Source organism: Malus domestica, chromosome 01, assembly GCF_042453785.1.
Source record: "Malus domestica chromosome 01, GDT2T_hap1".
Taxonomy (NCBI): Eukaryota; Viridiplantae; Streptophyta; class Magnoliopsida; order Rosales; family Rosaceae; genus Malus; species Malus domestica.
The window spans coordinates 29,679,162-29,693,186 of record NC_091661.1 but is presented as its reverse complement, the minus strand read 5'-3'; the positions used below and the strand labels follow the sequence as shown (position 1 = coordinate 29,693,186).

Sequence of the window (14,025 nt, the reverse complement as noted above, 5' to 3'; positions counted from 1 at the left end):
TAAAAGCTCTTTTGAGAAATTCGTGTCACAAACTAGTCAGTTTCAGAAAATCAATAACGTTTTCTATTACATCCTTTAGACAAATAGCACAAATGAATGAGTAATGCCTGTGTGATACAAAAACTGTGTTAATATAATGAAAATGGTACAATATTCATGAAATCTCCACTCAGTTATGAATCCTGGATCTTCATCTTTCGGGGTTCCAGACTTCGGTGATTCTGTCATGATTCAAATTGGAAAATGATGAACAACAGGTTTGTGAAAAATTAATGTCTATTGCTTCACAGCCTACTTATTAACCTTTGGACATTCTGCAGTCGAATAGTTCCACCTGGATATTTGCTCTAGTGCTCAGCATATCCAGCTGCAATTCTGTACATTGTCCAAGGTTCAAAACCTCAGAGGAAGCTAGTTCTTACTGTTTCTGAGGTTACGCACAGTCATTACAAGTTGTTGCCTTTCACCTTCAACCTCTGCGAATCTAAGACTTATCTCCGAATATCTTTCTTCCATTTCCTTCAGTTCGTTTTCCATAGATTTGTTTCTTTCTTTCAGCAATGTCAATTCAGTCATCAAATCTGTATACTTCTTCTCATCACTGGTGGCTTTCAACTCCTTCACCGAGCAATCTTCTACTTTCCTGTGAAGTGAAATGAAGTTAAATAACTATTCCGAAAAGTTGCACTCTACTTTTACTGGTGACTGTTTGTGTTTGTGCTTGCATGTACATGCATATTGTCAACACAGAAAAAACAAAAAAAAGTGGTACGCAGATAAAATGATATATTTAGTTGAGATAAGCAGAGATGTCAAATTTTGCTTGATAAAATGAGTTTACCTTTGTCCATTGGTATTCTTAACCGTTCTCTTTGAATTGCTGACTTTCTTTTGTACCTCAGCCTGTAATTGAGATATTTGTTTCTTCAAGCTTTCTTTTTCCAATGCTTCCTTTTTCAACATATCCTTCAACTTGCTGTGCTGGGTCTTCAGGTTTTCCACTTCGGAGTTCAGAGAAGTGATTGCAGTTTCCTTCTCGTCTTTCAAAGATCTAATGTTAGTAAGTTCCTCATGCGTTTTCTCTGTTTCCCGCTTTGCTGAAGCAAATATTTTCTCCAAATTGTCCTTTTCAACACTCAGACACTGGATGAGCATCTCATTTTCTGCAATTAATTTCTTCGTTTGTTCCAAATTTCCTCTCAATTTCTCTTTCTCCTGTCTGGAGTTAGAATTCTCATCTGTGAGCCTTTCTATCTCAGTTTCGAGCATTTCAATTTTCATTGAGAGAGCTTCGTGCTCTTCCTCCTCATGCTTCTTTACTTTTTCAAGGTGCTTTGATGTATTGTCTAGTTCCAATGACATCTGCTCTATACGCTGTGCTTTCACTTCATTCTGGTTGATAAGATCTTGCAATTTTACTTCAGTCTCGTCCTTAATCAGCTCTAACTGTTCGTTGGCTTTCTGGAGCATCTCTTCCAAAACTCTGTTCTGCCGGCGCAGTTCATTAGCCTCTGCCATCGCTTTTGTGGCCTGCTTCTCATTTTCATCAACCTTAGATGTCATTTCAACAGAAAGCTTTCTGAATTCCTCTTGATGACGCTCGGCTGTTTCAGAATTATTCGACCTTGTCTTCTTCAATTCTTCCTCGGCTTGGATGGCCCTGTATTCCTGCTCAACTTTGGCATTCATCACTTCCTCAAGTTTTTCTTCAAATCCCTTGGCCTGCATCTCGCGTTCCTTCTCCAAAGACTTAAGTTCACTCTCAAGTTCCTGAATGGACATCAAACATTCTGAGAATTCATGTGCTTGCTTCTCAATTGTTTCTTCTGATCTCTCTAACTGAGATTCAAGCTCTTTTATAGTTGCCATATAACCTGCTCGCTCATTTGCCATCTCTGTTCGTATTCTTTCTTGGTTTCGATCTAACTTCTTAGAGATGTCATATTTTTCCTGCCTTAAAAGGTCACAGTCCAAGGTGAGCTGTTTTATACGCATATCCTGCTCTTCCCTCTTTTTCTGGTGTGTGTCTATTTCACCGAGAAGTTCTCTGATGTCAAGCTTCAACGATTCCACTTCCTGATCATCTTTGTTTATTCTTCCTGCAGAATATGTTGCCATCATTTTGGAATTTTTTTCAGCTTCTAACTGGCTTGAAAGATCAAATATTTCTCTATTTTTCTTTCCCAATTCATCTTTCAGATCCTTCACGACAAGGACTAACTCAGAATTTGAGTCTTGTGTGTGCGCGAGTTGTGAGCGAAGATTGGTTCTTGCTTTCTTCTCAGAACTAAGCTCTTGCTTCATTGCGTCTAACTGTGCTCTTGTATCCTCAGTCTCGGGCTGCATCTTTTTGAAAGTCTGTTTCCCATTACTACGTCCCTGTGAGGACTTAAGTTGTTCGCATTCCATTTTGAGTGCATCTCTCTCCTCTTTAAGGCTAACAATTTGTTTAGACAGATTCTGCCCTTGATTGCTCTCTTTGGCCATTTGTTTCCGAAGAGACTGCAATTCCAGTTCCGATAGGTCTGCCTGCCTCTTCAGAACAGTAATTTCATTTCTGAGTTTATCAACATCTGAAACTGCTTGCACTCTTTCTGCCGGAAGCTTGTCTTCAACAATGTCTAGTGAGTCAAATAAGCTTCCATCTGAAGACCAATCCAAGCTTGATTTTTGATGCGTATGGGTTTTCCTTACGTTGGCACCCGCCTGTCCATTGTGAGGCATGGAATTTTGTACTTCAGGGGGTGACAGGGAACTAGCAGCGTCCCGTTGGACATATCCTCCATTCTGCAGCAACGTAAACTACACCTAGTCAGGTTCCCATACTCGGATTCATAAATTTTAGGTCATCTGAGTTAACCTCATCGAAAAGAAAATGCTATGGAATACCGTACTTCATTGGAACGTAAGTGGTTGCTTCCATCTGCATCCCAATTGCCGTTTTGGTTCCCCACGCTGCTATGGCGTGACAGACTTGGATCGTCACCTTCTTCGATTTCCCTGAATATCAGATTAAATCTTATGTCTAACTCGCGCAAGCGAAGGAGACAGCGAAAGAAAAACCGAAACAAATCATAACTAGAGAAGCAATAGAGTGACAGTGTGGATTCTCATTTCTCACCTTTGATCACCATCTTCCTGAATCCTGTGAATTGTCACATGTAAAACTACACCGGAATTTGCAAACTTAAGGGGCAGAGTGACGGTTAACGGTTCAGTTTCCGCCACAATATCTGCAAAATCAATTGAAGCTTCTCCGAGATAACCCGATTTCGAAGATCCCTGCAACAATCCCCTCAGTGTTAAAACGTTACCAGACGAATCCCTTAAGAACTCCGAAAACTAAACGCTTCCTTACATTAGAAACAATGAAGTGATAAATCTTCTCCTTCAGTTTTCCTGTTTTTGCTTCCTCAATCAGCTTCATTGACTCAAAAACTGGATTCTCCCAAATGCAGGTGCCGTCCTGAACCGCCGCTTTCCCCAGCTTCACCGTCGGCTTTCCGACGTCGTCCGGCACCAGCGACAGCATCAAAGCAGGCTTCTTCAATTTCGGCACCTGAGATTAAAAACGGTCAGGAAAGAAAATCCAGGTACGAATGTGATATCATATCCCTGTATAGCGTCTATATATACATAGATATTATATATATATATATATGTGTATTTATGAAAAACTAGATCACATTTCAGCTGAACTCGTTTCGAAAACTCGAAAACTTCGGTATGAATCCATCAGAGCAAACCAATTTCGAAATAAGTGACTGGAAAGAAGATGGTTTTAGTTTTCTGAGTTTGAAAACGATACCTGAGTTGCCTGAAACTGCAATTGGAATACAGCTCTTATCTTCTTCTTCTTGCTCCATGACTTGAACATGTTTTCTGATTTCTGAGTCCTGAGTTCTCAGATCTCAGAAAAAAAATTTCTGAGATTTTGAGCAGACGATGCTGTTTTCTTTGAGGTTAGAGCAGAAGTTAGGAACAAGCAAGGTATTTTTCAGTCCACTGTTTTTGAAAACAGATGAATATTCTGAAAACGACTAGAAGGCTGTGTGGCTGTGAAAATCTAATCTCTAGCTGTAAGACTAGACGCTCCACAGAACCATTTTTGAAGACGACTCAGAAACGAATTCCATAAATAAAAATGTGATTAGAGAAACAAAATAATTAGCTGTATCGGATTTTAATGCAATCATATGTTTCAGGAAAGATATCTGAATTGCATAATTTTTCAGAACGACGAAAACACGATTTGATATGTTAACTGTCATCACATAAGTGATTAATTATTTTATAAAAAATTAAACATTTATATGGAAACTCATAATTTACCGAATTCTGTTGTCGACACATGTAATTTCTCCCATCCATGGCCTTGGATGGCCCATTCAGCAGCGCAAAAGTCCGAAAGATGAATAAAAGTTGCTACTTTTACGTAAGTGCCTTGTCGGTTGTCTTATCTAAAACAGTAGCTAAATTGCTATGAGTTTATACTTCTTATCATAATTGAGGATGCACATGGCGAGGACTTGCATGTCAACACGTGCCTCGTACTTTGTGCTTGTATTTTTATAAACTTTATCTTACATTTTAACGTTAATTTTCGTGTCAATACTATAACATATTATATTAAAAATTCAAGATATGAGAGGGTTTGGTAGTACATGAAGAGTTCCACTTTGAAACTTGGAAATATCTCTTGAGCATTTCTTAAATTTTAAACAATGTAACGTGACAATTAATAGTTAAATTCTCTATAAACATTAAAAAATGAGTTCAACCATCGTCATGTTGATTTATAATAGATGCTTAAAATTTTGGTTCCTAACTTTTTTTTCTTACCACTTAGTTTTTTTTTTATTTTCCTGGTGCAATATCTTCCTTATAAATTTGGAAAATGGAAATTGTATAACATTATTTCTTATTTTCGTAAAATATAACAGCTTCTTAATTGTCTTTTTTATTTATCTGGTATAGACAGGACGCAAAAACATTTTCAATTGACATTATTTGCACCTTAATTACAAGATAACTACGTAACAGACTTCGAAGTTCGCAGGCTGATTTTCCAATCCAATTGGCACTATATATGGATCAATAAGGATTTCCAATCCAATTGACATTATTGGCACCTTAATTTTCATGTCAATACTATAACATATTATAATAAAAAATTCAAGATGTTAGAGGGTTTGGTAGTACATGACGAGTCTCACTTTAAAACTTTGAAATATCTCTTGAGCATTTCTTGAATTTAAAACAATATAACGTGACAGTTAATAGTTAAATTCTCTATAAACATTAAAAAATAAGTTCAACCATCTACTCCCGTCATGTTGATTTACAATAGATGTTTAAAATTCTGGTTCCTAACTTTTTTTTTCTTACCACTTAGTTTTTTTTTTTTTTTTTTTCTTCTGGTGCAATATCTTCCTTATAAATTTGAAAAATGGAAATTGTATAACATGGTTTCTTATTTTCGTAAAATATAACAGCTTCTTAATTGTCTTTTTTATTTCTCTGGTATAGACAGGACCAGGCAAAAACATTTTCAATTGACATTCTTCGCACCTTAATACGTAACAGACTTTGAAGTTCGCAGGCTGATTTTCCAAATCCAATTGGCACTATATATGGATCAATAATGAATGTTATTTGGGTACCATGCTTCTAAATGCTTTGATGACTAGAGACCTACCTTCGTCCAAAACGTTAGAGTTGAGTATTCTAAATCAATAACGTACTAATGTTTGAGAAAGTTGAAGTAGTGGACCATTGGCTTGCGATGCGACGGTGGCATCAAACCAATAACTCGACACTACTTATTCTGAAGTTCTCATTTGACGTCACTTATTCTAAGTTTTTAAGTTAATGTCGTGTTATTAGGTTAGTATCCTCTTTCATATGTCCTAGTACAACTGGTCCAATATGTCCATCAGATGTCTCTGTTCCCTTCCTTGAAGCTGATTTCTATGTTGTGAACCACGTTTAGCCACCAACCAATTCAGCAATTTATTGCTTAGGATTTGAAATCAAAGGCCACGTAGCATGTCCAATACAAGTGGCCATTCTAGGAGAACTTTTTTCTAGTGGTTATCCAGTTTATTCAAAAATTATATGTGGGTTCACCCATCTCATTCGATTATCGTTAAAGACGAATTTGAACTAGATTATTACTAGTCTATTATGAGGCTAAACTCACAATCTTTCTCTTAGTGTAGATAATATAATTTGTTAAAAAAACATTTTTTATTAGGTAGAATTTTCAATGTGCACATAACATGGAGTGATACACCACATGTCATTATATAGCGGAGGGACACTTGAAAAATAAAAAATTTACTTACTTATATAATAACATGTAGTGTACCACCCGGTATCTCGAATTGCGCACATAATCTTTAATTAACATTTACATATTATTTCCTTGTTTATTTATGTTTTAATAGAAAACTATTTACTATGGATAGTGGGTGGGTGGGTTGTATTTAAGTCCGACTATTATTGAATGCTTGATAAAGGTGAAAATCATTAAAGATGGAAGACATTGTTGCCTCCACCTGTCTCTCGATTAACTATTCTAAACTAATCCTATTATTAAACTAAATCTTTGAGATTCACATATGATCCTTCCTATTCTTAATCAATTATGCTCGATCGGGTGGACCAACACACCCGATCGTCTGCAGACACAAATTAGAGGATTCCCAGTACTTGGATCCACACAAATTGTGTGAGATTTCAATATAGGCGACCCTCTAGTTTGTGTCAACAACCAAATTAGTGAGCTGGTTCTCGTTGGATTGTAAAATACACGTGTTAGGTAAGTTACTATCTTTCAATTGGAGGGTCTTGGTTGAGCTTCTTTACGCTTCATTTCGTGTGCTCTGTTATTTTGGGCCTCAAATCAAGTTGGGCCTAGAATTTTTAGCTTTTCTTAGCGCCCAACTGCAATCACATTCAGGCCTCAAATAACCGTTGGGCTGAATGTCAGGGCTGTGAGCCTGAAAGAGTGAGACCCATGTTATAATATGTCCCTGTATGAAGCTGGACGGAATCAGAGGATTTTCATTGAATGGGTCCCCTTTTAATCAAAGTATGAGGTCCACGTGGCATCCATCACATGACGTTTATGATCCCCATCCAACGGTCCAATTGGGTTGCCAATGCCATAATCTGGTGGAAATGTTTGAGGGGACTGAGTCACAGAGAGCAAGAAACAAGATAAAATCCTCCCGTGGACAATATAGATATTTACTGAATTCGTAGAGACTAGAGAGAGAGAGAGAGAGAGAGAATTAAGAAGAGGAGGGCGGGGGAGGAGGAGAGAGAAAGAGATGGCGTTAAAGGTACCGGCGGTTGCCTTCACGTTTGTGGTACACACGCTCGGGGTTACGGCTTTGGCTTTGGTGTTGGTTTGGACCATTCATTTCAGAGGAGGTTTGGCATGGGAAGCTACCAACAAGAACCTCATCTTCAACGTACGTCTCTCTCTCTCTCACTCTCCATTTCTGGGTTTTCTTAGGTGTAGAAATAACTTCTTATTTTGTATTGATTTTCTATATACGTGCCTTAATTTGATGCTAAAGTTATGCTTCTTCTCGATTGATATACTCGTTTTTGTAGCGCCAATAACAATTTAGTCATATACTAATTGAGTTTAGTAGCGTTATAGGACACAATTAAAGTGCAACTCCTTCTAACATGCCGGTCTTAACGCAGGCTGGTTCTTTTGTTAACAATAGTAAGCTAGGGTTGCCTTTTGCTTAATTGTAGGTGAAACTAATGATGCATGGACCCTTAAACCCTTTCTAATTTTCTGATTATTTTTAGAAACGGTTAAGTACCTTTCACAAGTTCACCCACCATTCTTACCAAAAATACGTCTACGCTTGACACAATGCGATGATTCTAATATGACTGTTTTTTCGAAATGTCAATAATAGTTTTTTAATAATATATTTTATGGACCACGATAATTGATTATTTTTTAAATCAGATTATGAGAACACGTATGGCATCTGGCTTCCAGAAAAATGGTTGGTAGTTGGAATTAATGGGATAGAAATTAATAAATGTGAGTGTAAGAGTGTGGACATTCACATGCCTGTCCAAGTTTGTTGTGACACAGAGGTCAAACAACTCACGTATTTATCTGCTTCTGGAAATATCTGAATGGAGGATTATCATTAATTACACTAGCATATGGGCACACCCTTTGTGTGTGAAATTTATTTTTATTTTTATTTTTGAAATCAAAGGAGAGAGGAAGAGAGTGATAGAGAAAAAAACTAAAATATTTACTATTCTCACTGCGCTTTTATATAGTCATTCTAAATTCATAATATTAATTTCCTTGTTTTTTTTGTTTTTCTGGTACAGCTCCATCCTGTTCTCATGTTACTTGGCATAATTATCATGGGAGGTGAAGGTAATTAAAACTAGCTTGTGATTTTTGCAAAATATTTTCGTAGCATGATGGTTGATCTTGTGGTAAATTTTACGTGCTGAGTTTTTCATTTGGTCTAACTGTCGAACCTTGATTCGTAAAACCAAAAATTGCAGCCATTGTTAGTCACAAATCACTGCCTTTCAATAAAGAGACGAAGAAAGTGATACACTTGGTTCTTCATACCCTCGCATTGGCTCTTGGGATCATTGGTATTTATCTTGTGTTCAAGAACCACAATGAGAGTGGAATTGCCAATCTGTACAGTTTGCACTCCTGGATTGGAATTGGGGTGATTGTTCTCTATGGAATTCAGGTATACCCTAATCCCAACCACGAGGATTGTTTTCGACAATTGTCCACGCTCGTGTGAGTGGTTTTAGTCGTTATGTTAAGATTTGAGTAAGCTTCCATTAATCTGATCATTTGGATTTTGAAGAGAGCAAGAAGAATGAAGAGAGAAGAAAAGCTAGAGAGAGAAGCAGAGAGAATATTTCATAACAGCAACATTCTAACCGTTTAGAATGGTGCTCCACTTTCATATGTTCATTCATTCCTTACATCAGTCATCATCACCATTCAATACATAAGCCATTGTGATTATGACACATGGCAATTACAAGGCATGTGAGCCATTAGAATGAAAACTGATCTAAGGCCTACACTTGACATAGGAGCTTAAGCTATCTCAACAGAAAACAGTTTCACAAAATGACAAATAAAAAATCTACTAAGTAAACCATTTACTAACAAGTAATTAGTAAGCAATTTACTTTTCAACACTCCCTTCTAAATTGCTAACTGATTTCACACCAAGTAGGCTTCTCAGGTAGTTGAACCTGTCTTTGGGAAGAGCCTTTGTAAAGATGTCTGCAATCTGTTCTTCACTCTTGTAGTAAATCAAATCAATCAATCATTCTTGAATTGCATCTCTAATGAAGTGAAACTTTCTGCCAATATGTTTGGTTCTCTGATGAAACATAGGGTTCTTAGACATAGCTATAGCTGAGGTGTTATCACAGAATAAGGGAGTTGCAGTGGCGTGCTCTTCTCCAAAGTCTTCAAGCACAAATCTAAACCAAATGGCATGTGTAGTTGCTTCAGCTATGCTGACATACTCAACTTCTGCAGTTGAGAGTGCCACACTGTGTTGTTTAACTGAGGCCCATGAAAATGCCCCACTTCCAAATGAAAAAGCATACCATGAGGTGTTTTTCATGTCCTCCTCAAATCCACTACAGTTACTATCACAGTAGCCAATTAATAGAGTAGACTTTCCAACCACATATTCAATCCCAAAATCAATTGTTCCCTGGATATACCTTAGAACCCTTTTAGTAGTTCCATAGTGCTTCTTGGAAGGTTTATGCATGAATCATGCAAGTAGGCTACCAGAGAACATAATATCTAGTTTGGTAGCAGACTCCCAACAATTTTCCTGTATAAACTTTCATCTGCGGGTTCACTATTATCATCACTTCTCAAATTTTCAGTTGTAACCAATGGAGTGCTCACTAGCTTGCAGTCTTTGAGCCCAAATTTATCCAAGAGTGTCAAAGCATATTTTTTCTAATGTATAAATATACTCCCTTCAATTTGAGTTACCCTCATTCCAAGAAAATGTTGAAGACTTGTGACTTGTGCTGCAAAAAGAACACCTAACACATTTTAGTGTGATCATCAATAAAGGTAAGGAATAATGTGTTCCCTCCAAGAGTAGTGATCTGCATTGGACCACAGATATCAGAGTGAATCAGTTCCATAGCAAACATGCTCAGTGACTTGTAGTCTAGGTAAACCCTGCACCATTTCCTCCTCTTGCAAGAGCATCAAACTGATGTAGTTTAGATGTCCATATCTTCTATGCCACAACCAAGACGACTTTTCAACAGTTGCTCTATTAGTCATAAGAGGATTAACATATTCTAGACTTAAGGGAAAACATCTGTTTCCTTTCATTTGAACACTTGCAATCAAATCTTCCATCTGTCTATCTGCATATATATCAACCATGTAATCACCAAACACAAGCCAATATCCATGTTCTACCATCTACCATACACTCAATAAATTTTTATCCAATCCAGGTACAATCATAACCTCTTTAATATATCTAGTCACACCTTTCATCTCTATAACCAGGGTACTTTTGCCTATTGACTGCACTAAATCTCCAGTGCCCATGTTAACTCTACACTTCACATTTTTATCAACATCAATAAGTAAAGATTCATGAGAGGTCATATGATTACTACGTGCACTGTCTACATACCATATGTTCATATTTCTTCCAATAGTAACAGAATGACAGGCATAAAACATGGTTGCAGGTTCTGTTACCTGATTGGCAAAGTTTACAAGCTTTCTAGCCTTGTTTGGTTGATCACAATCCTTGATAAAATGACCAAATCGATTGCAACCATGGCATTTTAGCTTCCCTTTAAACCAACACTCACCATAGTGTAGCTTATCATAATGTTTGCATTTTCCCTTAGCCTGATATGGTTTTCCTCCTTGATCATTTTTGCCACCTTGATTGACAAAGTTATGAGGTTTAGGGTCATATTTCTTTCCCTTCGATTTCCAGTTCTTCTTTGGTTTAGAGTTACCAAAAGAGGGATTTGATTGAGTTCCTTTTGGATTCACACTCATACTACTAAAAGCTCTCTCAGTGGTATTCTGAGCATGCCTATCAAGGCGTTATGAAAATCCTCTCAAAGAAGCAATAACTTCTTGCACCTCAATAGTTTCAATGTCCTTAGTTTGCTTGATCATATAGCAAACTGGATCAAATTCTTTGGTCAAGCTTATAAGCAATTTATGAACCAAACGCTCTCTGGGTAAATCTTTCTCATACCTTTTCATTTGATTCACCAGCTCGAGAAGACGAGTGAGATACACAGACAAGGTTTCATCATCCTTCATCCTTGTGTACTCGAAATCACGATGTAGACCCTGTAGTTTGATGGATCTCACTTGTTTATCACCATGAAATTCCTGGTGTAAAATATCCCAAACGCCCTTTGAGGTCTCCTCATTTGAGATTCTAGGAAAAATATCCTCCGAAACTGCTTTTTGAATGATACCCAACGCCTTAGCATCCTTCATTGGCTTATCACTCAAAGAAGTTTTCTCTGAATCTAATGAGCCTTCCGCTTCGACCTTCTTCCCCTTCGATTCTGGAATTTCAAAACCCTTTTCAACCAAATCCCATATTCCATGCATTTGAAAATGGTTCTCATTCGGATCTTCCAAAATTCATAGTTGTTACCATTGAATATTGAAGTCCAAAGATGACCACCACTTAACCCAGCCATTTGAGACCTGAATCAATGAACTGAGCTAGAAATTTCACGTTGGATTTCCGAGCACAACCCTCACAGATCCGATGCCTCGATTCCAGATAGAACCTAGGCTCGCGATACCATGTTAAGATTGTTAAGGATAGTAATCCAATGGTAGAATATGAAGACACTTGTCAAAAGATTAGGAAGGCTGTTAGAGTTAGTTATATTGTGACTTAGGCAGTTTCATATAGTATATAGTCTTGATATTGTAAGATTGAAGTAACTGAAATATGACATATGAAAGTATCAACTTCTCTCTCTAAATCTCTCTCTCTCTCTCGAGTACTGCATATTCTCCTGTTATTACAGTTCGGTTTACAAAGATTTGAGTAAGCTTCCATTAATCTGATCATTTGGATTTCGAAGAGAGCAAGAAGAATGAAGAGAGAAGAAAAGCTAGAGAGAGACGCAGAGAGAATATTTCATAATAGCAAGATTCTAACCGTTTAGAATGGTGCTCCACTTTCATATATTCATTCATTCCTTACATTAGTCATCATCACCATTCAATACATAAGCCATTGTGATTATGACACATGGCAATTACAAGGCATGTGAGCCATTAGAATGAAATCTGATCTAAGGCCTACACTTGGCATATGAGCTCAAGCTATCTCAACAGAAAACAGTTTCACAAAATGACATAGAAAATCTACTAAGTAAACCATTTACTAACAAGTAATTAGTAAGCAATTTACTTTTTAACACGTTAATGTACACATGTCAATTTTATTGAACCATATACATGCATCAACAACTGACAACCACTCACATGCATGCGCAGACAATTATGGTTAATATTTCTCAAGAAACTGGTTATTTAGGGCTTTTATTTATCTACGTTAGAACATATCAATATGAATGCAGTGGATATATGGGTTCCTGACCTTCTTCTACCCCGGAGGAAGTCCGACACTGAAGAGTGAGTCTATTCCATGGCATGTGGTGTTTGGAATCATCGTGTACTTACTGGCTGTTGGCAATGCTTCATTAGGGTTCTTAGAGAAGCTCACATTCCTCGAGAACTCGGGACTCGATAAGTTTGGGGCCGAGGCCTTTCTTGTCAACTTCACCGCAATCATCACAGTACTGTTCGGAATCTTCGTTATACTCTCGGTAATTTCTGAAGCTCCAGCTCCCGTTGAAGATGACAACATCCATTCTTCTATATATAAGGACTGAAGCATTCATGGCAGCATGGGGTTTCTATAATTTTATGTGTAGCTATTTATGCATACATAATAAGACATGTGACCACTTTTTTTATCCATAATTATTGGCATGCCTCAATTTATTTATTTCTATTTAATTGGGCGAGGGTGTAATTTATGTAGAGATAATTGTAAGATTTCGAGCAATCTTAAAACGCATGTTGTATTTTATTTCTCGATCATGAGCATAATACACCACCATTATGTTGTGATGTAAATGAAACCAATAATTAGTTTTAATTTGTTGGCCGGATTATGGAAGACCAACGATTATATATATATATATATATATACTATTTTTGCATCACGGGTGCTACGCGCCCCTAAAGGTGTATTATGTTAGTTTTTTTTTTTCATTGTAATTGTCAAGATATACTTTAAATGTATTGTGCAAAGATGAACTTTTTCTTTACCATGCAAGTCTTAATAAGTTGTCATGTTTTTTGTTTTCAATTTGCGTAAAGTAATGATTTAAATGTTGTTGATGCACAAAATCAGCGAAGACTTTGGTACAACAGAAAGTGTCAGGTTTTGTGACCTTCGCTTGGTTGCTTGGTTGCTTCAGTCACTAGTGAGGATAAGTACGTAAATGAATAGAGACAGAGAAGCAAACACAGGATGTACGTGGTTCACCCAGATTGGCTACGTCCACGGAGTAGAGGAGTTCTTATTAGTAGTGAAGGGCTTACACAAGTAGAAAGGATCAAGCTCTCAATTTAGTGAGTTCTTGTGAATGATTTAACACAAAATGGCATTAGGCAATATTGTGGGGGAATGACCCCTATTTATAGAAAAACTTGTAGCTTTGTCACATTGACATGTGTCATGTTGTGATTGGTTCTTGATGTCGACACGTGCTGCGCTCTGATTGGCTTCTAATCTTGACACGTGTCGAGTAGTGATTGGCCTCCTGGTCGGAGGGGAACTCTTCTGGGTCCTTGACAGTATAGCGTTGGCCGGTGCTCGGTAGTTTCGGGATTGGTCAAGTATGGTACAAACAAATGTTATTCATACAATT

The 14,025-nt window shown here is 37.3% G+C and overlaps 2 protein-coding genes across 2 annotated transcripts; one reads left to right on the top strand and one right to left on the bottom strand.

Annotated features, from left to right (window-relative positions):
* Window positions 1-40: 40 nt before the first annotated feature.
* Window positions 41-4,470, bottom strand: LOC103406511 (uncharacterized). The gene is made up of 6 exons (XM_008345503.4): window positions 3,809-4,470; window positions 3,359-3,559; window positions 3,122-3,282; window positions 2,895-3,000; window positions 842-2,787; window positions 41-643 (listed from the first exon to the last, which is right to left on the bottom strand). The coding sequence occupies exons 1-6, from the start codon at window positions 3,875-3,877 to the stop codon at window positions 412-414; spliced, it is 2,715 nt and encodes a 904-aa protein (XP_008343725.1). The 5' UTR covers window positions 3,878-4,470; the 3' UTR covers window positions 41-411.
* Window positions 4,471-7,162: 2,692 nt separating this feature from the next.
* LOC103406512 (transmembrane ascorbate ferrireductase 1-like) lies at window positions 7,163-13,178 on the top strand. Its single transcript, XM_029103811.2, has 4 exons — window positions 7,163-7,481; window positions 8,383-8,431; window positions 8,566-8,765; window positions 12,664-13,178. Exons 1-4 carry the CDS (start codon window positions 7,338-7,340, stop codon window positions 12,976-12,978), a joined length of 708 nt encoding a protein of 235 aa, XP_028959644.1. The 5' UTR covers window positions 7,163-7,337; the 3' UTR covers window positions 12,979-13,178.
* Window positions 13,179-14,025: the final 847 nt, after the last annotated feature.